The 26,431-nt window shown below is 62.4% G+C and overlaps 2 protein-coding genes across 2 annotated transcripts; one reads left to right on the top strand and one right to left on the bottom strand.

Moving 5' to 3' along the window:
• The first annotated feature begins 100 nt into the window (after positions 1-100).
• CHMP1A (charged multivesicular body protein 1A) lies at positions 101-7,100 on the top strand. Its single transcript, XM_079800158.1, has 7 exons — positions 101-212; positions 2,323-2,342; positions 2,972-3,049; positions 4,091-4,237; positions 4,593-4,721; positions 5,066-5,253; positions 5,748-7,100. Exons 1-7 carry the CDS (start codon positions 206-208, stop codon positions 5,767-5,769), a joined length of 591 nt encoding a protein of 196 aa, XP_079656284.1. The 5' UTR covers positions 101-205; the 3' UTR covers positions 5,770-7,100.
• A 1,244-nt stretch (positions 7,101-8,344) lies between these two features.
• DPEP1 (dipeptidase 1) lies at positions 8,345-18,443 on the bottom strand. The gene is made up of 11 exons (XM_079759569.1): positions 18,355-18,443; positions 14,719-14,888; positions 11,081-11,213; positions 10,695-10,827; positions 10,388-10,538; positions 10,210-10,282; positions 9,491-9,667; positions 9,301-9,385; positions 9,150-9,225; positions 8,795-8,930; positions 8,345-8,725 (listed from the first exon to the last, which is right to left on the bottom strand). The coding sequence occupies exons 2-11, from the start codon at positions 14,820-14,822 to the stop codon at positions 8,558-8,560; spliced, it is 1,236 nt and encodes a 411-aa protein (XP_079615695.1). The 5' UTR covers positions 14,823-14,888; positions 18,355-18,443; the 3' UTR covers positions 8,345-8,557.
• Between the last annotated feature and the right edge of the window lie 7,988 nt (positions 18,444-26,431).

Genomic DNA, 26,431 nt, shown 5'->3' with positions numbered 1-26,431 from the left:
CGCGGTGACTCACAAACGCCGCGGCCAGGCAGGGCGGCGCGGTCGCCACGGCAACGCCACCACTCGCGGGACGGGCCGCCGTCCTCTCGCGAGAGGGGCCGGCCGCCGGAAGTGAGGAACAACCCGGAAGTTCCCACCCGCCGTTCGTCGCCCCCTGGAGATTCCGTCTCAGGGCCTCTGCGAGGGCTCCCCTGCCGGCCTGGCCATGGACGGTAAGAGGCCGCCGCCCTTCGGAGCGCGGGTGGGCCTCAGGCGGGCGCCCCAGGCCTCGGTCCCCGGCCCCCCGATGCTAGGCGCTCACCCCCCCTCGCCCATGCCCGTCGTGCCGACCCCGGCTCCAGGCTCCCGATTCCCCGTCCCCTGCGCTTCGATCCCCGCTGCCCCCATCCCCAACTCCGGTACCGGCGAGGGACCTCGGCATTTGGGGCCCTCGGACCTCAGGTCAGAGGGCCCCGAAAAAGGAACCAGTGACAGGACTGCCCCCGAACCCCGCGAAGAGAGATGGGAAAGCTCAGGCCAGCAGCCCCCCGGGGCGGGACCTGCCCTCCAGCAGATGGGAAACATTGGATGGGCCGCCTGCGCCACCCGAGGACACACCGACGGAGGGGGGCTGCCCACCTCTGCTGGATGCTAAGGGCTGGCCCCGCTTTGTGACATGTGAAAACCAGCAACCGTGTCGTCTTTGTGTGAAGGGAATTGGGTACAAATGGCCTCAGCAGCTGAACACCTCCCCCCCCCCCCTCCCCCAACACACACCTTGGTGTTGACTCCATCCTTCAGTCAGTTCTCAAGGGAGTTTCGTGTTGCCCATAGCACTTTCTTCAGGGTGAGGGTTTGCCTTCACAAAGTTTTGACCTTTATGAGTCTGGATGAGATAAATGGGCAGGGAGGGCGGGGGGTGGGCGCGGGGGCAGAGCTGGCCACACCCGGCCAACCCTGCTTTCCTGCTCTAAGCCCACTGCGCCCCGGGTCAGGTTCCCTGGGGTTTCTCCAGTCACAGGTCTGCCCCATTCTGGTTGTAGGACTTGATGTCTTCATTCTGAGCTAGTGTGGTCAACCCTTTGAGGTGTCACCTCCAAACCGAGACATTGAATCCGTTGAGATAGCTTTAAGATGTACTGGAGCAGTGGTTCTCAACCTTTCTAATGCCGCGACCCTTTATAATACAGCTCCTCATGTTGTGGTGACCCCCAACCGTAAAATTATTTTCGTTGCTACTTCATAACTGTAATTTTGCTACTGTTAATGAATCGTAATATAAATATCTGTTTTCTGATGGTCTTAGGCTCTACAGCAGCGGTTCTCAACCTTTCTAATGTCGCGACCCACAGGTTGAGAACCGCTAGCAGGGTCGCCTAAGACCATTGGAAAACACAGATATTTACATTACGATTCATAACAGTAGCATAACTTCGAACAGTTATGAAGTAGCAATGAAAATAATTTTATGGTTGAGGGTCACCACAACATGAGGAACTGTATTAAAGGGTCGCGGCATTAGGAAGGTTGAGAACCACTGTACTGGAGTCTGCTGGCTCTTGAGCTTTGGTGCGTTCCTAGCAAGTTCCGTTACCGAGGGGGTTAGCCAAGAACACAGTCGGGTCTCCTCGGCTCCTCTGTGTGGATGGTGAGGCTCCTGGGCCTGATTCGAAGGCTCTGCTGTTTTCATCCGTTTACTTTCGGGGGAAAGAGTGTATTATAAAAAAGCAGACCAGCCGAAACCGGTTTGACTCAGAGGATAGAGCGTCGGCCTTCGGACTGAAAGGTCCCAGGTTCGATTCTAGTCAAGGGCATGTACCTTGGTTGCGGGCACATCCCCAGTAGGGGGCGTGCAAGAGGCAGCTGATCGATGTTTCTCTCTCATCGATGTTTCTAACTCTCTAGCCCTCTCTCTTCTTCTCTGTAAAAAATCAATAAAATATATTTTTTTAAAAAAGAAAAAGCAGACTATCCCGTGCGTCCTCAGCCTTATTAAACCGGGAAAGAATCACAGGGGACCTTTGTAAAGTAGCTTTACTTACAAACCACCACCTTGAGTTTTCACCGTGGGCCACATGCTGCTTGCACACTCACCCTTGAGGTCAGCTGGTGTTGTCGGTGAGGGACGGGAGGTTCAGGAGACCCTGCGGTCGCCCAGGCCCTGTGTCCACTGCGGGAGCAGAGCTGCATGCCCATCCGTCTTCCCAAGCCCTCGGCAGTGCCGGCCACCCCTATGCTTTGTCCAGCTCTGCGTGCCTAGAGGGTCCACTGACCCTGTCTGCTTGTTGGCAGTATTGCTCGTCACATTTCTTAAAATCCTCAAATCGTCTCCTCTCTTTGCAGATACCCTGTTCCAGTTGAAGGTATGTACCGAAGGGCCGTCTGCCCCAACCCGCCCTGCTGGTTAGTGAGCGGGGACATTGGTGTGAGTCGCACTCAGAGGGACAGACTGTCAATTGGTGACCGGAGCACAGGCTCAGCCGGACTGGTGACAAGGGGGGTTACGGAGTTGCTTGGTGGCATGTTCATTCTTATCTCGAGCTGAGGGCAAGGGTCACGTGGGCTCATCCGTGAAAGAGGTGTGCTATCTTTAAGAAACACACTTGGGCATGAGGCTCCTCCCTTGATGTTCCACTAGGCTTTTAACACAGTGACCTCAAGTCCTTTAAAATCCCATTGACGGCGGCTGTGAGAGCACCTGAGTGTCCCTCCTGTCTGGGTGCCGTTTGTTTGCACTTCTGGTGAATCCGGGGCAGGCAAGCTCTGCCGCTCTTCCCTCCAATGCGCACCCCCCCCCCCCCCATTAACATCCTGGTTAGTTCTGAACAACGATGGGGCCAGCTGCTGCTGTCGCTCGTCACCCGGGCTTTGCCATGGGCTGGAGGGCCGGTGTGGGCGGCTGCGGGCACTTGGTTCACAAGCTCGGGTGTGGAAGGCACCTTGTTGGGGGGCAGGGCTTTGCCAGCGTGACCAGGCTCTTGCCTCTGTTCAGTTCACAGCGAAGCAGCTGGAGAAGCTGGCCAAGAAGGCGGAGAAGGACTCGAAGGCGGAGCAGGCTAAGGTGAAGAAGGTGAGGCGGCGCCACTGTCCTTGCTCCTGGGGTTTCTTACTCTTTCTCTTTTTAAAAAATACATTTTTATTGATTACAGAGAGGAAGGGAGAGGGAGAGAGAGAAACATCAATGATGAGAGAGAATCATTGCCTCCTGCACGCCCCACACTGGGGATCGAGCCTGCAACCCGGACGTGTGCCCCAACCGGGAATCGAACCCTGACCTCCTGGTTCATAGGTCGATGCTCAACCCCTGAGGCAGGCCAGCTGGGCTCCTGGAATCTTCTCTTCCTGGCTGTGGCTTCCATGCAGGGAAGGGGAGGGACCGCCAGCTAAGGCCACAGTGGCTCCTTTTCTGCCCCCACCCCCAGGCATCCAGAACAGAAAGATGAGGCATTGCTTGTGCTTTTTCCTTGAACGTCCATGCCTGTTACTCATTTCCACCGTTCTGAACTTGGGTTTTTTCTAAATGGTGGAGGAAGTGGGCTTCTGGTGGTCGCTCCTGACCCCTGTCACCAGAGCATGGGCAGAGGGGAGGCAACCCCTCTGTGGGGTGAGGGCAGGGCTGGAGGCTCCCGGGGCCTCTCCAGGGAGGGACAGAAGGAAAGGCCGGAGGGGGTCTGGCTGCCCTGGTGGGGCCTCTGTGACAGCTATTGAATGGGGTGTTGCATTGGGGGACGTCTTGCCCACACGCTCCCAGGGCAGAGAGGAGGCCGGAGAGCCTCCTTCCCACTGAGGCCTGCGTCCTCACCTTCAGCCCTGGTGTGTGTGGGGGGTGGTGTGAGAGGCTCGGGAGGGAGCTGAAGAGGCCGAGTGAGTTGTGGGAGTGGAGGGGTGGGCACAGGTGGCCATGTTTCCAGGGCTTTCCTGTCTCACCCGCGCGGGCTGGTCGGGGGCCCTGCCCTGGACACCCTGGCTCCTGAGCAGGCTGGGGGCCTGGGCGCCTGCATTTCCCTGAAGCTCGCAGCCCTGCTGAGGTGGTGAAAGGGGCACGTCAGCAGCCGTACCCCAGGAAAGGCCAGGCCAGGCCCCTGAGCAGATGGGCATTGCCCCATTTCAGGCCCTGCAGCAGAAGAACGTGGAGTGTGCCCGTGTGTACGCGGAGAATGCCATTCGCAAGAAGAACGAAGGTGTAAACTGGCTGCGCATGGCGTCTCGCGTGGACGCAGTGGCCTCCAAGGTGCAGACAGCTGTGACCATGAAGGGGGTGAGTGTCTGGCCCAGGCATCATACCTGTGGGTGCTCCCTCTGTTGGCCACGTCCAGGGGACTAGCTGGGGCTGGAAGGGGTCACGCCAGAGCCCTTTGGGTCTGCGGGGGTGGAAGGGGGAGCCCCTGCACAGCAGTGCCTGCCAAGGAGAGCACACAGCCCCGGAGCCGGGTGTCCTTGGGCTTTCCCGCGAGTGTGACGGCGTTTCTTGGGGCCTGCAGGAGGGCCTGTGCGCCCGAGGGCTGCTTGCTCGGCAGGGCTGGATCTCGTCGGCCTGGGTAGAGGAGGGCTCGGGCCTGTCCCTGGTAGGATGTCCCCTCCTCAGTCCTGTTGCCTCTTTCCTCCTGTGCCAGGTGACCAAGAACATGGCGCAGGTGACCAAAGCCCTGGACCGCGCGCTGAGCAGCATGGACCTGCAGAAGGTGTCTGCGGTGATGGACAGGTTCGAGCAGCAGGTGCAGAACCTGGACGTGCACACCTCGGTAGGTCGCCCCTTCCAGGCAGGTGGGCAGCGCGTCGGGAGGGCGGCTTGTGTGGCTGCCAAGCGTTAGCAGGTGTCCTCTGTGCTGAGCCCCTGTGGGGCCGCCTCCGGGTACCTGACTCCTTGTCGGGGTCCCGACAGCACACAGCGCGAGCACAGCGGGGCCAGCAATCTCCAGGGGGGGGTGCCTGGAAACACTCCCTGCGTGACACCCAGAGGCTGGAGAGAGTGGCAGTGGGGAGCGAGCGGGAAATGAGATGGTGACTGTGCGGTGGCTGGGGGCCCCTGTGAGGCTGCGGTGGGGGCTCCCGGGCTTGGCCTGACTGCCCAGAGCCTGGCCCCCAGGTGATGGAGGACTCCATGAGCTCGGCCACCACGCTGACCACGCCGCAGGAGCAGGTGGACAGCCTCATCGTGCAGATCGCAGAGGAGAACGGCTTGGAGGTGCTGGACCAGCTCAGCCAGCTGCCCGAAGGCGCATCTGCCGTGGGCGAGAGCTCCGTGCGCAGCCAGGAGGACCAGCTGTCGCGCAGGTGGGTGATCGCTTGAGCTGCCTATGAGGCAAGGGGGCAGGCTCTGGGCTGGCGGCGACTGGAGGACAGCGTATGACATGCGGCTTTGGCTGCGGGGCCCCAGTCCTTCTGAGGAGATGCCCGACTCAGAACCCACTCCCACCCCCCACTCCCCTCCACACCCCGCAGCACAATGCAGGCACCGAGGGAGCGTGGCTCCGTGCCCAGCTTCCTAAGTTCCTAAGTTTAAGTGAAACCCCTTCTGCGTCAAGTCCACCTGAGCTCTCCCTGCCCCGCTTCACGTCCGCACTGGGCATCGGGCGTGCTGCTCCCCGTGGAAAGGGTTGTGCATGGCTGTTCCCAGAGCCCTTCCTGCATGTCAGCTCAGAATCGCCCTGAGAAGCTGGACTCGGGGAGCGGAGAGTGGAGAGGGCGGGCGGGGTGCTGAGGCCTCTGGCTCCCGGTGGGCGGCTGCGGCCCGCCTTCCCTCCTGGCAGCGCTGCTGTGCTTTGCAGGTTGGCCGCCCTGAGGAATTAGGAGCCGCGCGGGCAGCCTCCAGGCCCGCGCCTGCCTCTTGCCTTTGTGCTGACCCTGCAGCAGCCGTCAGCCCTCACTGCTCTCAGCACTTGCCTGCCGGGCCTGGAACCCTCCTGTTCTCCTAGGCTGGGCGGCGGGTGAGTTTGCACAAACTTCTGACTTTCGTAGGTGGTTTCTGTGACTTTGGGCCAAGCAGCTGAGGGTCTCTGGGCTCCCTTCTGTGCCCCACTCTGCGAGGGTGCCCTGTGATGGCAGGTGTGCTGCTGACCAACAGCAGTGGGGGTCGGGGTCCCCATTGCCGGGCGGGCGGTACCTGGAGCCTTCCCAGCAGCGGGCAGGCCTCCCCCACCCCTAGATAGGCACAGGCGCAGGCACGGCCCCAGGATGTGTGGAGGACGCCCTCGAGGGCCACCCAGCAAACACGTCCCCTGCGGCCTTTGCAGAACGTCCAGGGGTGGGGTCCTGTCCCCTCCAGCCTGGTCCTGCCCTCTGCTGCTGGCTGAGCTCCTGGGGGAAGCTGGTCCCAAACCCAGGCATGCCCACTCCGGGGGCACGTCCTCACTCCCCTGCTGCCTATGGAGGCCTGGGGTGTGGGGTGACCCCTTAGAGCCCTGTCTGTGCCAGGCCTCCCGGCTGAGGAGCAGTCAGCCACACAATCACATCTCCTGCAGTGCCTCCTCCAACGGCCCCTCCTGCCTGTGCTCACACCCTTGACCTTGGAAGCCAGAGTGGCTGACAGCCCAGAGAGCCGCCCTTGGGAGGGGAGGGGGCGGCGCGTCCAGGGCAGAGCAGCAGGGTGTCTGATGACCTGCTAGGATGGCCAGGAGACGGCTGCACTTCCTGTTCTTCACGTTCCTGAAGTTTACTTTGTTTTCCTGAAGCTGTTTGGTGGTTTTTTGTTGGGTTTCTCTTTTTGCCAAAATACAAGGAGCAAGCGGCAGGGGGGAGCGCTGGGTCTACGTCCTCCTCTGTAGGAGCCGGTGGGGGCTGTGCGGTGGGTGCGGCCTGGCCGGCTCTGCACAGCTGACCGCCGACCAGCCCCTCCCAGAGGCTCCGGCTGTCCAGTCTCCTCGCACCTTCACCTTGACTCCTGCGCGGGCTTCTTCCTGGACGTGGGAGCCGTGATGTCTGTGCAGTGGGCGGTGTTGGGCAGCTGAGGGGGCGTGGGCTGTGCGTGAGACCTGGCCTTTCTCCTGCGATACCGACCTCGCCTTACTCCCTGGCCATGCCCTTCGGGGTTCAGAGGAGGGCTTTGGGTTTGCGGGACCCGGGGGCGGGGGGGGGAGGCCGTGGCAGGGGCGTCTGTGCCCTTTGCCTATAACGCTACTGTAAATAAACGCTGATTGTGGAAGAATTGCTCCAGGTTTGCTTCAGTGGCTTTGGGGCGGGGCGGCGGGGAACCTAGGTGGGACCCTCAGTGTGGCCATCCAGCCCCCCACGCAGGAGGCTGAGGGATATGGGAGGACAGCTGGCAGGGTCCAGGGAATCGGATTCTCAGGCCCCAGGCAGACAGAATCTGCAGTTTTTACCTTGAAATAACTTTAAACATAATGTGGTTGAGACTATTGCAGGACGAGTATTAAAGCCTTTCTCACAGCCACCAGGGTCCCTTCCCACCTCCTGACAGCTCCCCAGAAACAGCCCCAGTGTAGTGGGGTGATGAGCAGATACCCACACACATCCCTTCTGGTCACTTGGGATCGTCCGGGAGAGGTGCTAGCTGGGGATGAGGCAGGGCCTTGCCCACGAGACCCCTGGCTGCCCCAGGGCCTGGGGGATTCACCCTCCTCCCAGGGGTTGGGGAGCTAATAGTTCGGCTGCCCAGGTGGCTGCCAGGGTCCGCGGGCCACGCTGGGCTGGGGTGCCTGAGCAGGGAATTCCTGCCCGTCGGGTTGCCCCATGCCCAGCGTCAAAGCCTGCCCTGTCCAGAGGGCACGTTCTTGGGCCTGGAGAGGGCTGACCTGGTGGGGCCCCACAGGGGTCTGTCATCCACGAGAATATTCATCTCAAGACACAGGCACCGAATGTCCGGCAGGAGGTGCTGTTCCCCTCCCGACTCATGCATGTGTGTGCTCTGCCCTGTGGGCCAGGCGGGGCAGCAGGACCAAGTTCACTGTGAGGAGGCCCTACCGGGGGCCCCAGAGAGGCCTGCTGGCCTCACCTCGAATCTCTCAGCAGGCTGAGCCCAGGGGGTGCGTGCATGTGTGCATGTGTGTGTGTGAATGCATGTAGGTGTGGGTACATGCACATGTGTGTATGCATGTGTGTACATGCATGTGGGTAGGTGCACGTGTGTGTGAGCGTATGTGGGTGTGTATATGCATACATGTGTGGGTGTGTGCACGTGTGTGCATGAGTGTGTGTGTGGGCATGATTAGGAGGAAGTGGGGGATAGGTGGGAGTGTGCAAGTGAGCGGGGGAGTGGTACTGTAGCCTGGACTGTGTTTAAAGGCCTCGCAGTGTCCATGTGAAGCCCCTGTCAACCCCGAGCCCTTCCCGGCCTGTCCACCACGACTCGGGCCTCCCGGGCCTGGACGTCCAGCCAGGGGCCCTCCCACAGGATGTGCCAGGACGCGGGAGAGCGCTCCAGGATGACACCCTCAGGACAGAGGGCCGGTGCCTTTATTGAGGAGCCTCTGTGGGCCTGGCCTGTGCCCCCCACAGCGCACGGCCCAGGGGAGCCCAGGGCTCGCGCAGGACAGGCCAGTCCTTGAGCGTGGGAGCGGTTCCTGGGGTCGGCTACCCCGATGGCCAGTCTTCCCTGTGCCGGGGGCTTGGTCCCAGGGTGTCACAGAAGACGCAGGCTGAGGAGGAGGGGGGCGAGGGAGGCCAGCAGGGCTGCGGGCTGGAGGCGGAGGCCGGGAGCCTCTGAGTAGCCATAGCTCGTCCGGCAGGAACTGTCCAGGTACCTCTGCTCGATGGGCTTCTCCTCGGGGTCCCGGGCATGGTTGCTGGCCTGTGGACAGACAGGGTTGGCTGCCTGCGGCCGCCGGCTGAGGAGGACGAGTGCGCGGACAAGCCTTACCTGCTCCACCGCCTCAAAGACCCTCAGCAGGTTGTCGGCCAGGGCGCCCCTGACCTCCGCCTCCGTCCATTGCCTCCTGAGCAGCTCGGCGATCAGGTTCGGGTACTTGGACACGTCCTCAAGCCCCGTCGGGAGCCTGGATGAAGGCCGAGAGGACCAGGCTGTGCGGCCAGGGGTCGGGGCTCTGGGGACCCAGCCACCTTCCCATCCTGAGGCACTGGGGGTTCCGGGGGATGGCCTTCGGAGCGAGACATGCTGGGAAGGCCCTCAGGACACACTTCTCTCCTCCAGCCCCTGGTGACAGGTTTTTGGGGGTCGCGACCCCCAGCTCACACACAACAGTCTCCGTCCTCACCTTGAAACACCGTCGAAGTCCCCGCCAAAGCCCACCGCTCCGGCTCCCGCCACCTTCTTGATGTGGTCCAGGTGGTCTGGGGGAGGCAGCAGGTGTGGGTCCTGGGAGAGGCGCCCTGCCCCCAGCCATGCGTCTGCTGGCACCCACCTACCTGCCACTTGAGACAGGTTGGCCTCCATTTTGCAGGCGACATAGTCATTGTAGAAGTTCACCATCACCAGGCTGCCCGTCTGCTTCTGCTCAGAGAGAGAGGAGCCGTGGGCACAGGGCTGGGGGCAGCACTGGAGCCCGGGAGGACCACCGGGGCCCAGGACTGCCCGGGGCAGAGCGCCCCCCCTCACCACCAGCTGGAGCACGTCGTCGGGCACGTTTCGCCGGTGCTTGCACAGCGCGAAGGCGGAGGAGTGGCTGAAGATGACGGGGGCCTGGGACTGGTTCAGAGCGGCTTTCATGGTGGCCACAGACACGTGGGCCAGGTCAATGATGACGCCCAGCCGGTTCAGCTCCCTCACCACGCTCTGAGGAGACACGGGGCTCAGGGGCTGGGAGCGCCGGGCCCGGTCAGGGGATGATGGCCGCCGGTGCCCAGGGCCAGGCAGGCTGCACTGGGTACACTTTATTGGCACAGGCTTCTGGGGCTCACTGCTGCCCCCTGAGCGGTCCAGGGAGGGGGAGGGCATTTGGGCAGGGCCCCTGCTGGCCAGGTGTTCAGCACTTCCCTGGCTGAAGACTGGGGCCACTGCCATCACCAGTGGATGCTCAGCCTGGGAAGCCCCTGGCCAGCTCCGTTTTTTTAAAAAAAAATATTTTTTATTGATTTTTCACAGAGAGGAAGGGAGAGGGACAGAGAGTTAGAAACATCAATGGGAGAGAAACATCAATCAGCTGCCTCCTGCACACCCCCTCCTGGGGATGTGTCTGCAGCCAAGGTACATGCTCTTGACTGGAATCGAACCTGGGACCCTTCAGTCCACAGGCCGACGCTCTATCCACTGAGCCACACCGGTTAGGGCTCAGCTCCATTTTGCAAGTGAGGGAGGTGTTTGCCCCTGCCACCTACCTCCCCGAAGTCCTCGGACAGGCCGTCGCTCTGGACATCGTCATCCCCGGTGTCCACCAGCCAGTTGTCCGCCCTGGAGGGAGGAGGCAGTGGTCCCCGCCCACCCACAGGGGGCTTGCCCCAGCACCCAGCGGCCTCTCGTCCACCCCCCCGCCCGGGCCTCCCTGGTGTCACTCACCAGGGCGTGTTGCAGCTGTGCGTGAGGGTCAGGTACCGCATCCCCAGGTGGTAGAGTGCCCGCAGGACACCCAGGCTGCTGTCGATGGAGTGACCGCCCTCCACCCCGACCAGACTGGCCACCTTCCCCTCCTGGAAGGCCTGTCGGATGCCTGTGAGCAGAGCCGGCCGGGGCTATGGGCACCTGGTGGCAGGTGTGCCCGGGCGTCCAGGGGGAGCATCACCCCGAACGGCTGGCCGAGCTGCACTGGCAGCCTCTGCTCACTAGAGGGCGGTGTGGGGCCAGGGAGGCGGCCGGCGGCACCCACCTTGGCTGCTGTTGACACACAGGAAGGTCTCGGGGTACATGTGGCACATGCGGTGGATGACGTCGATCTGCTCCAGCGTCCTCTTCACGGCGTCCTTGTTCTGGGTGTCGCAGGGCGTGTACGCAGACCAGAACTGGGGGCCATGGGGCAGGGCTAGGACCTGAGGCTCCAGGCCCGCCCGCCCCCCGACGTGCATATGAATGTCTGGTTCCCCCTCCCCCGTCTTGGAAGCCGTCCTCACAGCCTTTCCCTCCAGGTCTGTGGCCCCAAGGAGACTGGCTGGGGGTGGGGGATGCCACCACCAGGGAGGGGCTGCACCATAGCCAGGACCCAAGGGAGGAGGGTGGACCCCAACATGGGTGAGCACAGGGCTGGCCGGACGGTACCTGGCCCCCCACAAAGCCAGCCCTCAGCTTGGGGATGTTGGTGTGTGTGCCGACCAGGCTGTGCAGGCTGGCGTTCTTCTTCCGGAGCTGATTGTTGAACTTGGTCAGCAGCCTCCAGGGCAGGTCATTGTGCCTGGAGGGACAGGAGGAGGGGGAGGAGGCAGGTCCTGGCGGCCACTGGACCCTGGGGCTCCAAGCTCCCTCTCTGGCCTCTGTCCCCTGTCTAATTGCTGCTTCTCACACGCTCAGGGCTAAGGCTGGCCCCAGGGGACACAGACTACTCATTAGCGGAGCACACCTGAGCCAGGCCACCTGAGCTGAGAGCCCGAAATGGATAGGTCTTCCATCCTAGGTGTCCCATGCACCTGTGCAGCCACACAGGCCCTGGGAGCTGGTTAGAATGCAGAGTACCAGGCCCATCCCGACCCACCAGTCACTGTGAGCAAGTGCGTGCACACACACTCACGTGCAATCTCACACACACCACACACACACATACGGGCACACACATCACACGCATGTGTGCTTATACACACACATCACACACACGGGCACGTGCACACATCACACACGTGCATGCTCACACATACCACACACATGTGCATGCACATCCACACACCACACACACATGTGCATGTATACACGTGGGACATCTAGGCAGGTGCCCTCTGGACTCCTAATCTGGTAACAAGGGGCTGTGAGGACAGTCTGGGCCTGGAGGGGGCTTTGTCCTGGGGGGCCATCCCCGCCATGCCCCCCTCTTCCTCTGCAAGCTCCCCCTCAGACCCTGGAGGCCACCCCCGCTCTCTGGGGAGGGGCAAGGGGTTCTGTGAAGGGTGAGATTTGATGGACTCGACAGGGACTGGGCTGGGGCTCAGACACCTTGGCTGCCCCAGTGGTGGAGGGTGGGCAAGGTCACGCCCTCCCTGCAGGGGTGGGGGCGTCCAGCTCTGGGCGCTTCCGGGAGGCAGGGCCTCTGGAGGGGACAGCGCTCCTTTCCTGAGGACCCCAGCCCCTGAGGGAAACGCGGCCCCACCTCCCGCTGCCACCCCGAGGGAGGGCTTTGTCTCCCCCCTGCCCCTCAGACTCTCCACCCGTGGCTGGAACCCCAAGTGGGAGAAGCCGCTGCCTCCACCCGTGGGCCGCCCTGCTGTCTGGAGCCCTCCGCCCGCCTCCTGAACGTAGTGGCCTGGGCCGCGTCCCCAGCGGCGGGGAGACCACTCAAGGGAAGGTGAGGCTCCCGAGTGCGAGCAGCACACACACTTGGGCAGCTGTTGTTGGAGACGCTGCTGGTGGCCACTCCTCCCTCTTCCTTGGTAACAGTGCCAAGCGGGCACATGGCCACTTGAAACAGAAACTTTCCACTCCCTTATAGCTCGGTGTGGCCATGCCACTCCATCTGCCCTGTGACAGCGCCCCAAGCTGTCCTTGACAGACGGCGTGGTGTTCCCTTTTATTTTATTTATTTATTTTAATATATTTTATTGATTTTTTACAGAGAGGAAGGGAGAAGGATAGAGTTAGAAACATTGATGGGAGAGAAACATCAATCAGCTGCCTCCTGCACACCCCCCACCGGGGATGTGCCCGCAACCAAGGTACATGCCCTTGACTGGAATCGAACCTGGGACCTTTCAGTCCGCAGGCCGACGCTCTATCCACTGAGCCAAACCAGTCAGGGTGGTTTTCCCTTTTATTACTGCAGGACGGCAGGCGGATGTGATGGCTGGAGCTGCTGCAGCCACTTTACACACGAGGGGACCTGGGGACTGGTGGCCACACCAAGTTCTCGGCATATGGAACCCCTCAGAAGCTACTTATTTGGGTCTCTTACCTGCAATCCACTGTTTTTTAAAAATATATTTTTGTTGATTTCAGAGAGGAAGGGAGAGGGAGAGAGAGATAGCATCAATGATGAGAGAGAATCATGGATCCATTGCCTCCTGCATGCCTCCTACTGAGGATCGAGCCCACAACCCAGGCACGTGCCCTGACCAAGAATTGAACTGTGACCTCCTGGTTCATTGGTTGACGCTCAACCACTGAACCACCCCGGCCAGGCTGCAATCCGCTATTATTGGTCTTGATTCTGTCAGCCTAGTCCTAGCTTTCCAGGACTTTGAGTATTCCTGACTGGCCTATTCCAGCCGTCTGACTCCCCAAAGGCCTCCGCACAGCCCCCAGCCCCTGAACTCGGCCCCCCTCTCTCTGTGCCCAGCTGCCCTGAGCCCCCCAGGATGAAGGAACAACAACTCCGGCTCCTGCTGTGGGCATCTTCCACCTGCCCTTCCCCCCTTCCCCCCCACACCCACGACTGCAGGCCTCCAGGGCAGACACCTCCCACAAGACCCTCGGAGGCAGAGAGAAGAGCAGGGGACTCGAGGTCTAGGAAGGAGATGGAGGGAGGACGGGGGTGGGGCAGGCAGAGTGGGGCACTTGGCACCCCTCCTCCTCTGGGGCCCCCACAGCTCCCTGTATTCCCTGCACCCCCGCCCCCGCCCCCCGTTTTCTCTGCTTACCTTGCAGAGTCTCTTGTCCAAAAAACCCTGAGGCTTCTGCCAAGTAGTGATGCCTGCACATTAATGAGCAGCCAGCACATGGGTGGGGGGTGGGAAGGCTCTGCTCACACTGCCAGGCCCCAGGGTGCCCGTGAGTGCACGGGACACAGTCCCTGCTTTCAGCGGTATGTGTGTGGGGGGTGTCGAATGCTGCAGCAGACAGGCAGGGGTGTGTGCAGGGTGCACCCCCAGGTCAGGGAAGGCCTGCCACTAGCTCTGGGGAGCTGAGGGGGGTGCAGATGCAGGACGAGCAGGGACCGTGTGAGCCTTGGGGGGCACTGGGATCAGCTGCAGCCACGGGTGGGGCGGGGTTGAGCGGGACTAGATCTCCCAGACTCCCTCTGGCTGTGGTACTGATACAGACTTTGGCTGGAGGAAGCGGAGAGTCCGGCTCACGAGGTGCCCAGCACTGGGGGGAGAGGGGGGCGGGGGTGGCAATGCCGCTGTCCTAGGAGGTGGGGGGGGGCAAATGCATGGGTGCTGCCAAGCTGGCTGTGACCTCAAAGAAAGAGTGACAGGTGGCACCAGGGTCTGGGGTGCAGGCGTGGGCACAGCCAGGTCTTGGTTAGGGGCTTGACCTATGGGGTCCTCTGAGCATCAAGTGAGGTCAAGTTGACCCCACACCTGCTGGGGTCACCCCAGGTGGACACAGGAGAAGGAAGAGGCGTGAGGAAGGGTCTCAGGGAGGAGGGCCAAGGCCTCCCGGGGCCTGTGGTGGACACCACCCTCACCTGCAGCTTCAGGTGAGGAAGCTGAGGCCGTGTGGCCTGAGTGAGCTAGACCCGGCCAGGCCCCCAATGTCTCTTAGCCCAGCACCCACTCTGCGCTGGGACCAGGCTGCAGGGTGCCCCAGGGACCTCACCATGTGGCTCCTGCTCCTCCCCGATGGGCCCCATCTGCAGGGGCCCTGTGAGACCCCAGAGAGAACCAAGGCCAGCAAAGGGCAAGACCCACGTTACAGCTAGAGAAACGGAGTCCAGGCGGCGGGAGGGCGGTGCCTGCCTCATGTCGGGGCACATGGCCCGGCTCCCGGCTCCCGGCTCCCAGCTCCCAGCTCCCCAGCCCACGGAGGCCACTTACCCATCAATGACAGGTGTGGTCCTCATAATTCTCTTTGCCTCGTCCAGAAACTGGTCAGCGGTGCAGACGGCCACCAGGGGCCAGAGCCACCAGCGGGTCCACATGACGAGTCCCCAGGGCCCTGTCCCGCAGCTGCTCCGGGCCTGGCTGCCTGTGCGGACGAGCTGGGGCTGGAAGACAGTGCAGAGGCCTTTCGTCAGGCAGTGGCTGCCAGGAGGGGCCACGTTATCAGCAATCAGCACATTCCTGGTGAGGGAGGGTGGGTGGATGGCTGGGCGTTGCTGTCTGGGCCAGGCTGAGGGGTAGTAAGAGGCTGCTGACCCCTGGGGAGGGGCCGGAATCCAGACGGAAGGACTCACTCCACTCAGAGGCAGTTGGCCCAGGGCCATGCAGTTATTGCCTCCTGCACCAGGACGGGGGGCCTCTCTCAGGTCTACAAACAGGAGCGAGAAGGCACTTGAACTTTGCTCCCACCACACCCACCTGTGCCAGGGTCTGCACCCCAACTCCTGGCCTGTAGCCGCTGGCCTCGCAGGCTTCGGGCAAGTGGGCTGGACTTTGGGGCGTGAGCCAGAAACCCAGACTGCCAATGTTTCCTCCGAGGCTGCACAGTGTGGTCCCCCGGTGTGGGAAACGGCCCATTGTCTTCACTAGCAGAGAGGTGTGGACAAGGAGCCCGGAAGGCTGGAGACCTTGAGCTCTGGCAAGGGTCAAAGCCATACACCCGCTGTCTAGTTCGAAGAAACTTTCACCTTTTAGTCTCCTGTAAATCCTTGCTGATAAGGTAGTCTGCCTGTTACTGGAATTGCCTGCCTTAGGGCTATGGGTGGATCCCAAACCTGAATAAAAGGGATCACAAGGCCAGAGCAAAGTGGAGTCCTCCCTTGGGCTTCCACCTGCCCCCCAATTCCCAAATTAGTATTTCTTGTCTTGTTTCTTTCATTTGTGTGCAGCCTCCTCCAGAACCCGTACCCTGAACCCAGACCCTGAACCTGAACCCTGAACCACATGGGACGTGGGGGGACATTCGCACCCGGGGCCCTAAGCACCCAAAGCCCAGGTCCCAGGATGACGGCCTGTTCTTGAGCCACAGACATGGCTTTGGCTCAGCCCGCCCCGCTCTGCAGCTCAGGGGGTGCTGGGCTGGACGAGGGTGACAGAGCGAGGCACTGGCCTGAGGCACAGCTGCCAGACTGGGCGCACCACGAACCTCAATCATCACCACGAGTAGCATTTTTTAAATATATTTTATTGATTTTTTACAGAGAGGAAGAGAGAGGGATAGAGAGTTAGAAACATTGATGAGAGAGAAACATCAATCAGGTGCCTCCTGCACCCCCCCCCCCCCACTGGGGATGTGCCTGCAACCAAGGCACATGCCCTTGACCGGAATCGAACCTGGGACCCTTGAGTCTGCAGGCCGACACTTTATCCACTGAGCCAAACCGAGTAGCATTTTTAAAAATATATTTTTTTTATTGATTTCAGAGAGGAAGGGAGAGGAGAGAGAGAGAGAGAGAGAGAGAGAGAGAGAGAGAGAGAGAGAGAGAAACATCAATGATGAGAGAGAATCATGGATCCACTGCCTCCTGCACGCCCCACGCTGGGGATCGAGCCCGCAACCCGGGCCTGTGCCCTGACCGGGAATGGAACTGCAATCTCTTGGTTCATAGGTTGACACTCCATCCCTGAGCCACAAGGGCCGGCTGTAGGTTTTCTGTTCGCTCTGGAGTTGTCGGTCGCCTTTGTGTTTGGAGCTCTGTGCTTTAATTTGCAGTTTCCGGGTGATGCTCATACCTGGAGACGTCCCCCCTTTCTGTTCTTGTGCTTATTTTGTTGGAGCTGGTGCTCCAACCCTCCTCTCCCCGCCGTGTGTCGTCGGGCCTCTGTGGGTCTCAGAGGCACTCTGGGCGCGGACGTCCCCTCAGAGCCCGAAAGCTCGGCTTCTGTGCACGGGGCGTGGTGGGTGCGGAGCCCAGTGCCATCCAAGCTCCACTTTGCCTCATCCTTGGGGCTGCGCAGTCTCCCGCACAGGCCTGAGCTCCGGCTGCGTCCATGCCGCCGGCCGGCATTCGGTTCCCAGCCCGAGTCTCTGCCTTTCTCGAGGGAAGTCCCCAGTCTTCGCTGCGAACTGCTCTCGCTCGGAGACCCGCCCTCCGAGGTGGCCCCTGGGGCTCCTGTTTTCTCTCCTGTTTTAGCTTCTCTTCTGCGTTTGCTCCGTTCCCAGCTCATTCACTTAGTATCTCCTTCGGGGGATCCGGTAGTTAACCTCCCATAAGCGGCTTTGCGTGCGCTTCCTGGCGGTGATGTTTCCCGCGGCTCCACGCTGGTGATGGGAGCGGCACTGTGGGCTCCCGAGGGTTTGTCCCCTGCCGGCCGGACTCGCTCTCCTCGTTTGTTTGTCTGTCGGGACCTGTGGTTTCCCTTGCAGCCTCTCCTAGCGCAGCGGGCGGTCTGGGCGGTCACTCCCCTCCCCGTTCAGCGTCAGGAATGGCCGCAGCCGCGGGGGGAGCGGGCGGAGCTGTGCATGCTGCCCGCTCAAGGCTCCGTGCAAATGGGCGAGCCGCCCGCCTTCGAGGGGCTGGTGCCAGAGCTGGACTCCCGAGATCCTGCTTCCAGTTCTGACTCCTGCCCCGCGGGCACCTGCCCCCCTGGAGGTGAGGCTCAGCGGGGAGCGGGCCTGGCCCCCACGTGCTCGCCTGACAGTGCAGCATCGACCTCTTCCCCGGAGGCGGTGGCCAGAGGGACATCTGTCCATCCCCCCCCAAGGGGTCTGCCTCCTGGAACGCGCCCCTGGGAACCTGGCTTAGCTGGTTTCTTGTTCGTTTGTTTGTTTTTACTCCTCACCCGAGGGTATTTTTCCACTGGTTTTTAGAGGGAGTGATAGAGAGAGGGAGAGACCGAGAAGCATCCATGTGAGAGACACATCGATTGGTTGCCTCCTGTGGGTGCCCTGACCAGGGCCTCGGCTGGGGAGGAGCCTGCCACCGAGGTACGTGCACTTGACCGGAATCGAACCCAGGACCCTTTGTTCCTCAGGCCGATGCGCTACCCACTGAGCAGAACAGGCCAGCGCTGGCTTAGTTGGTCTTGCCAGCAGCCCCCACGTGGCCCCAGGCAGACCTGCGCCTTCAGGTGGCCCCCGCCAGCCTTCCACTTTCCCAGCTGAGGCCCAGACCCCCATGGATTTGCAGCTCAGGGACTGGTGGCTTCCCCACGTCCCCCTGATGGTTCCGCCCTGACCGCCCTCCCCGGTGGCCACACAGCCTGCCTGCCCTGTAACCCTGCACAGTGGCGGGTCCTCCATCAGGGACACCCCGAGAGGAGGTGGCTCCAGCCTTATCTCGCTGCCTCCCCAACCCCAGAAGCCGCCCTCTTACCCCTTGACCTGGCACCAGTGACCCCTGCTCCAGCCCGCCCTCCATCCATGGCCAGAGAACCCCAGACCCAGCCTGCGGGCCCTCCCCTCCCGGCCCAGGACGCACTCACCTGCCTGTCTCCCCCCAGTTCACACTCAGCGGCTTCCCTGGGCATACAGCAGGTGCCCACTAACAGGCGCACCCACCCCCAGGTGGCTCCGGAGGTGGGGGGATCACGGAGCCGAGGCCCCAGCCCCGTCGGGAGCCCCCGACTCACCGGCAGCAGGAAGGGGCCGCTGGAACCTGCCTCACGGCCGCTCTGCTCCCCAGTCGTGAGCGTGGGGGTTTATTGCTCTTTTTCTCAAGTTTCACCCCTCCCCCGAGCCCGCTGCCAGAGAAGCCACCTCTCAGAAGGAAAACTCCCAGGGCCTTCGTAGCACCACAGGCAGGACCGGGGCTAATGCCTCCCACATGTCAGCTGGTTCTTGTTTCTCAGCCGCAAACGAGGCTCCGCGGCCCGGCCCTCTGGGCTCAGGCTCCCTCCGACCCGCAGGCTGGGCCTGGGGCCCGGGACAGGCAGGTCCGCGGGGACGGGGTTGGAGTCAAGGCATCGAGGTCCCCTGGGCAGTGATGTGGGGGCGACCTCAGCAGGGGGGTGTGCTGATGGAGGATCTAGGAGGAGGAGGCTCGGTGCTGGGCTCCCAGAGGGTCCCTGAGTCCCCGCTGCTCAGTCCACAGGGTCCCTGACGGGTCAGCGAAGGACTCAGGGGTTCCACCAGGTCCCTTCCCTCAGGCCCCCGAGGCCTGCCACGGCCCTCACTCCCGGGGGACTGCCCCTGATTCAGGACCCGACTGCCCTGCCGGGCCAGGGACCGGGGGCTCTGGTTTCCATCACTGAGGGGTGGGGGTGAGCTCCCCATATTCCCAGCCACCAAGGATCAAAAGCAGCCACTCTGGTCGGAATGTCCTCTGGCAGAATCCCCGGGACTTTCGAAATCCAGGGCAGATCCGTGGGCCCCGGCCCAGCCGGGGGTGGGGGTGGGGGGGTCACCGAGTGGTTTTGGGATTCTGAGGTCGTCATGGGGACACACCCGGCGGGCTGTTCCGTCCCCACCCAGGCCCCAGCAGCCACTGTCCCCGCCGCCCTGCTCACCCTCTGCCAGCCATTGTCTCTAAATGGGGGACAGTCCCCAGTCGGGCTGCTGCCATGAGGGGTTCAAATGCCAGCCTTGGGAGGAGGGGGACACAGTGATGCCCACCTGGGGCGGTTTGGGGGTTCCCCTCACCTCGGAGCTGAGGGGGGGTCTGGAGGAGAAGGGGCTCCGAGGGAGGGGCATCCAGGGAGAGGCTGGTGGCTGTGCGGGACGCCCGCATGGCGCCCGACCCTCGCTCTGACCCTCGCCCTGGGCAGGGCTGGCTCTGGGCAGGACATGAGGTGACGGCCCAGCAGAGGGGCTGAGGGGGACCTGCTTCTGGGGAGGCCGGCCAGGGCTGCATGTGCTCAGGGCGCCCCAGACCGGGTCCTGGACTGTGGGCAACCGACTCCACATTCCGGCTGCCCTCCTGCCGGGCCTGCCCCCCCCCCCCCACCTCACTGGGCTCTTCTGGTGAAACTCCCATTTAGGGACGGGCAGGAGGCCGGGGTCTGGGGGAGGGCCAGGTATGGGGGACAGAGATTCTACTTTTAATGTCATTACCTTAAACATTGAGGTTGCGCGCTGACCTATGAACCAGGAGGTCACAGTTGCGTTCCCGGTCAGGGCACAGGCCCGGGTTGCGGGCTCCATCCCCAGTGGGGGGCGTGCAGGAGGCAGTGGATCAATGACTCTCTCTCACCAATGATGTTTCTGTCTCTCTCTCCCTCTCCCTTCCTCCCTCTGAAATCTATAAAAATATAAACTAAACAAAACAAAGAAAGCCCAGGACTCAGGCAGGCCACCCCATCCCCCGCACAGCTGTGGGAGTCCCCACGGATTCCCGGTCCTCTGAGCCCGCCATTCCCGGCTGCTCGGCGGGCTCCCGGCCCCTCTCCCCAGCCCACCTCGGGGTCAGGAGTCCGGACGGGCCCAGGGACAGAGGAAGTGTGGGCACGCAGGCAGGTTGCTCCTCCAACTGCCTCAGGTGGCACCTCACGCTTCCTGCTTCCCCAGGAGCACACACGGAGTTATGGGGAGGAGGGAACGGGCCAGACGCCCGAAGGGGGACCGTGCCACCGCCCCGTCAGGCCCGCGGTGAGGCTCCCGGGGAAGTCAGAGGTCAAGGACTCACACCCGCGCAGTGCACGGCGGTGGCTTCACCGTTCCGAGGCTGAGGGGCTCCGGGTCCCCCAAACTCTCTCCCGCATGCGCGTGTTCAGAGCCAGCGCCCTGGCCCTGCGGGGAGGGCAGGAAGGAGCCACCCGAGGGACTGCCGGGCCTGAGAAGGGCTGCCGGCTCTGGGGGGCACGGGGGCCGCGTCCTGGCTGCAGGCTCACCTGCGATGCGCCTGGGGGGGTGGGCCTGGCCGGGCACCTCGCAGCCGTGAGGGCTGCTCCCCGTGTTGCTCTTGCCTGGGGGCTCCATCTCAGACGCTGGGCTTGTCCAACTGCCCGCTGTCCCCAGGCCAGGCTCAGCGTCCCGAGGGCGGGGGAGCCGCCCCACACTCTGCCCGTGGGGCCCCTGGGCCGCCTCTGGCTGCCTATCGGCAACTGGACAGAGCCCCAGGGAGGGAGGCTCCGAGCCTGCGGTTTGCTGTAGGACTTGGTGTTTGAGAGTGCGGGACACCTGTGGGCAATTCCGAGTGCCCACCCTGTCCTGCGCAGGCTGTAGGCTCCCCGCTCCTGGGGGGCCTCTTGGGTGATTCGGGGCCCTGGCGGAGGTGCCCCCGAGGGTGGGGTCGCGTTCTCGCCCCGGCAGTTTGAGCTCCGAGGTTCTCCGGCTGCATCAGCAGATGGCTCTCCTGATAACGCCTTTACAGCCCCTCATCCAGCCTGAGTTCCCGGTCGGGACCCGGAAGCCCCGCCCGACCCCCCCACATGGGCATCAAGGCGAGCTGGACACACTCCAAGCCTCGGTTCCCCTCTGCACACGGGGCTGGCAGCCGCTCTCACCTCTTGGAACCCACTGCTCCCGCTGCCAGTCTCCAGCTGTGCCTGCTGCCTGGGCTCCCGGGGCAGGCACCGTGCCTGGCCACCTCCCCTGTGGGCAGCGCCTCCCTGGGCAGCAGCACCCCCACCCCTGGCCCACTGACCCCAGCCCACTCACGGTGGCCTCGGCGATGCAGGCTTGTCCCCAGCCAGGGCCCCGCCACCGGGACCTCCCAGCTGCCCTGGCCCCGCCCCAGCCACCTGTGCCTCTCCCAGGCCTGTCCCCAGGAAGGTGCCCACTTCCTCCTGTAGGGGCCCTGGTTCTCTGAGTGTGGGAAGGAGCGGGGAGGAGGGGAGGGGGTGGGAAGGAGGGCAGACACCACCCTGCCCTCCTCCCCTCTCCGCAGAGGAAAGAAGGGTCCCCTCCGGCCATTAAATGCTTGGCTGAGCCCTGAGGTCAGAGAATATCCCAAACAGGACAGCTGTCACTCTTTTCTTCTTTGGCCACATTATACATTTTTATTTTTATTTATTTATTTAAAAATATATGTTTACTGATTTCGGAGAGGAAGGGAGAGGGAGAGAGAGATAGAAACATCAATGATGAGAGAATCATTTATCGACTGCCTCCTGCATGCCCCGCACTGGGGATGGAGCCCGAAACCCGGGCATGTACCCTGACCGGAAATTGAACCCTGACCTCCTGGTTCATGGGTCAACGCTCAACCACTGAGCCATGCTGGCGGGCATACATTTTTATTTTTTTAGTTAATCCTTGCCCTAGGATATTTTTCCCATTTTTAGAGAGCATGGAAGGGAGGGAGGGGGAGAGAGAGAGAAACATCCATGTGAGAGCGGCACAGCAATTGGCTGGGACTGGGGCCCGGAACTGCAAGCCAAGTACGTGCCCTTGACCAGGAATCGAACCTGAGACCCTTGGGTGTACGGGCCGAGGCTGTAACCACTGAGCCACCGGCCAGCGCCCAGCAGTGCGCATTGTTCAGGGCTCCTGCTGCGGGTGCTCTCCTGTGGACGACTAGCAGAGGGAGCTCGCGCTGGCGGCCAGCGCGGCCTTGGGCTCCGGTCATCAGGGATCGGGAACCTCGCCCGGCAGCTCAGCGTCTCTTCACACCCCACTGACCTCCGTTTTGCCAGCGAATGCGTTTTGGAGGGCCCCTCCCCCTCCGTGTCCCTTCCTCCTGCCCGGCCCTTCGGCCGCTCACGCTCACCCTCACCCTGGTCCCTGTCACCGCTGAGCAAACCGCCGCGTTCCCTCTTTCCCCGCCTGCGTTAGTTATTGCTGATTAAAATGTGTCCGCACTTGAACTTAGCGAGTGTGTTTGTCTTTGAAACGCGCTTGGCTGGCAGGTGGCCGCCCTCCGCCCTCGTCTGCCCTGTTTGTGGGGACTCCGTCCAGCTGCTCTCCCTGGAGGCGCCCGGCAGGAAACGCAGGCGACACAGCCGCGTTCTTGACGAACAGCTAAGACAGGCGGAGCCCGGAGCCGGGAGCCCCGTGTGGGGAGCTGGGCCTGGGCCTGCCTCTGCCAGGAACCAGCAAGTGCTCACTTGGGCGAGTCCCTCCTGGGCCTAGAAATACCCCGGCCCCGGTGGGCACGGCCTGGGCCACTCAGCCGGCTCACAGCCCCTTCGAAGGAGCGGGGAGGCCGCAGGTGCCCCATCCCGTGGTCCTCAGGTCCTGCAGGAAGGATCAGAGATAAAAGTCAAGTCTGACAGCAGCATCCGGGGACGAAAGGGACACGATCGGACAAACAAACGGTTCCCCTGCAGCCACTCGCGCCCCTCCAGAGCCCGCCTGGCGCCGTCCCCTCTGCGCCCAGCGTGCGTGCGGGAGCCCTGGAGCAGGTGTTCGGGGCGGCGCCCGCGGGAGTGCGATGGGCCTGAAGGGCGGAGGACGTGAGTGACTGCCTGCTCTCCGTCTCTCCACACACGGCCAGTCGCTGCCCTGAGGACAGACGGGCATCCCCTGTGCCCAGTGGAGGTGCCCGTGCAGGCGCGTGTCAGCCCGGGACCGCCCCCGCCGAGGGGTGTCCTCCCTGAGGACGCCATGCAGGTGTCCCCTTCCCCTGGAGGTGGGAGGTGAGGAAGCCCTGAATGTTTTCTCCAGGAAATTCAATAAAAAATTTAAAGTTACCGCATTAGAAAGGGGGTCAGGCCCGGCCCGTGTGGCTCAGTGGTTGAGCATCGAGCTATGAACATGAGGTCAGGGTTTGATTCCGGCCAGGGCACATGCCCCAGTAGGGGGCATCATTGATGTTTCTCTCTCTCTCTCTCTCTCCCTCCCTCTCTGAAGTTAAAACACACACACACACACACACACACACACACACACACACACGGGATCTGGGTCCCCGAAGCCCACCTGGGGGTGCTAACTGGCCTTGTCCCAGCCAGGCCCCTGCCCTCCCACAGGGACGGCCTGCCCTCAGATGTGGCTGGGACAGCAGCCAAGCCCCGGGCATGGAGACTTCAGGGCCTGGGCCGTCCCAGGGAGGCGGCTTGAGCGGTTAGGAACCAGGGTAGTGTTTGCTCAGGTCTCTACAGGCCAGACTCAAGGCCTTTTGAGAAGAGAAGAGGGCGCGGGGGCCTGGCTGGGGTCAGATGGGGAGCCTTGGGGACAGCAGTACAGGGCTGCCCTCACTCTGATCCAGTGAAGAGCCTGCGTAACATTCACCGTGAGTCCCGCTGGGCTGGCTAACAGGACCTGTGCAGGCCCCTGGCCAGGCTAACAGGTCCCCTCCACTCGCCTCCGGGGTCCCCACTCTGCCCCCTGCCCGGTGGCCGCCAGCATGAGCACACGGACCAGCTCCGTCAGGTCACCTGCACACTAGGGTCCTTGCAGGACATGTGGACAGTCTGGTTCCAGGACACAGTGTCCTCGCGGTGACCCCCCCCCCCCAGGTCAGGTGAGAGACTGTGGCTTGGTGGGGTGCCCACTGCCCTTCACCCGACCTGGACTCATTCCCTCCTTGAGGGCGGGGAGCAGACCCTGAGGCCCTTGCAAAGCTGCCACGGCCTTTGTCCTGTGCCTTGTGATGGCAGGGCCTTTGAGACAGGACTGAGTCTGCCCGGCGGCGGGGTTCGGGGGTGAGCGTCGACCTAGGAACCAGGAGGTCATGGTTCAATTCCCAGTTATGGCTCGAGCCCAGGTTTCGGGCTTGATCCCCAGTGTGGGGCGTCAGGAGGCAGCCAATCAATGATTCTCTCTCATCATTGATGTTTCTGTCTCTCTCTCCCTCTCCTTTCCTCTCTCTGAAATCAACAAAAATATATTTAAACACACACACATACAAAACAAAACAAAAACAGGACCGAGTCTGTAATGGGCAATTTCAGGCACCGGCCATACCTTTGCGGCTCCCGGGAGCCCCCAGCAGTCTCTTTGGCAACAAAAGCCCTCCTGTCCGGGCCTTTCCACAGCTGCAAAGCCCTCCCCTGCTCCCACCAACAGGCCGCCCCCTCCCTAAGCCAGGCCCAGTGTGTCTGCTCACCCACAAACGCCCCTGGCCTGTCATGTGCACGTGGTGTGAACCCAAAAATAAAAAGCCAACGTGAGAGGCAACAAGCGTTCATTTCAGATAGAAAAGGATAGCTACTCGGGAAGCACTGATTCAGGGCACACCCCAATCCTGTTCCAATTGGGGTGCAGGCGAGGGGTTTCCTGAGCCGGGAAGGGGAGCAGTCACATGGACAGGAAGGACCGACTCCGGGCACGAATGAGCTGCATTTTTTTGTGAGCGGCACACGGTGTTCCTAATTCTGGAGAATGTGTTTGGTTTTCAGCCCCCTCTTCGCTTTGCAAGCAGCTGTTTGAAGTTCAGGCTGCTCTGCCCCGCCGGAGGCCATCCTGCCCAGGTCAGACAGTTGCGCGGGTTGGCGTGCAGGCAGGACCCCAGGGAGCTTGCCCCGCGGCGTCTGAACACGGCTCGCTCGAGTGAGCGTGCCACTTCCTCGCAGTGCCTGTCGGTAGGAAGGCTGCTGTGGATGGTGGGGGGTGTGCACAGGACGGGCCATCGGTCACCCCTGGGGTCCTGGTGGGCATGTGGCCTTCGGGGAAAGACGGGCTTCCCCTGAGCCACTGTGGGAACAGGTGGCATTGAGCTTCGCTCAGCCCAGGGGGCCGAGGACCGGCCTGAGGTCCTGGGCGAGGCTGTGTAGGCCCTGGGGCTCCAGCCGCCCCGCTCCTGTGCAGAGTGGCCAGTAAGAGCGGAGCCCCACCCCTAGGGGTCAGTGGTGAGCCGGGCACGACGCCAGCTGATTGGAGGGAATGCTAGGCAGCAGCTGTGCAGGACTCGGCTGGACGGGGTCAAGGCTGCCAGCTGGTGCCTCGCCTTTCCTGGGTGAGGGGTCATGGTGCTCAGGGGAGGGGACGGGTGCGAGCAGGGCGGTGAGCAGAGAAATAGCATCGAGGTGAACTACACACAGACCCTGCACAATACAGAGTCAGTAATAACCGCACGGCAACGGAGATCCCTGGCACAAACGGGAAAGGGCGATCAGACTTCAAAGGTCCTAACTCCCTTGTGCGGGTCGGGTGGGAGTTGGCGTGTGGATCCGTGTCCAGCTCTGACAAATGCGCGGCACAGAAGCATGAGACTTCCAAACCGGGACCGGGGAAAACGCAACCAGGAAGCAGGCAGAAGTCCATTTAAATAGCAACCTGGGCCCAGCCGCCTGGCTCAGCGGTGGAGCGTGGACCCAGGAACCAGGAAGTCAGGCCCAGGCCCAGGCCCAGGCTGTGGGCTCGATTCCCAGTGGGGGGCGTGCAGGAGGCAGGTAACGATGATTCTCTCTCATCACTGATGTCTCTCTCTCTCTCCCTCCCTCCCTCCCTCTCCCTTCTCTGAAATCAATAAAAATATTTTAAAAACAAAAACAAAAACGGCCGAGGGACCAGGGAGGAGGGAACACAGAGAGCGAACAGGCGGAGCTCCTGCTGCTGCCCTCACGTCCGTGGGGCCCTTGGTGCCTGCGTCTTCGCCACGTCTCGCCGACGGTCTCAGGGGCTCGCGGTTAGCATGCTGCCAGGGCTCCAGGTGCTCTCCTGCCCGTGGCCCGAGGGGCACCCACCGCCTGCGTGCGCTTGTGCGCGGGTGTTGGGCGAGGCGTCAGGCACTCCTGGGACTGCACCAGGTCTGCGAGCAGCTCTCCAAAGGGGCAGGTGAGGCTACCCAGCATGCACTGGGGGTCCTGGCCGCCCCCCTCACCCACCCTCACCTACTGGGTGTCAGTCTCTGCTGGAGACTCTCTTGTGTCTGGGTGCTGTCCCGTG

The sequence above is a fragment of the Cnephaeus nilssonii genome (genome assembly GCF_951640355.1).
Source record: "Cnephaeus nilssonii genome assembly, chromosome: 20".
Classification (NCBI taxonomy): domain Eukaryota; kingdom Metazoa; phylum Chordata; class Mammalia; order Chiroptera; family Vespertilionidae; genus Cnephaeus; species Cnephaeus nilssonii.
This window is presented reverse-complemented; position numbering and strand designations above follow the sequence as displayed.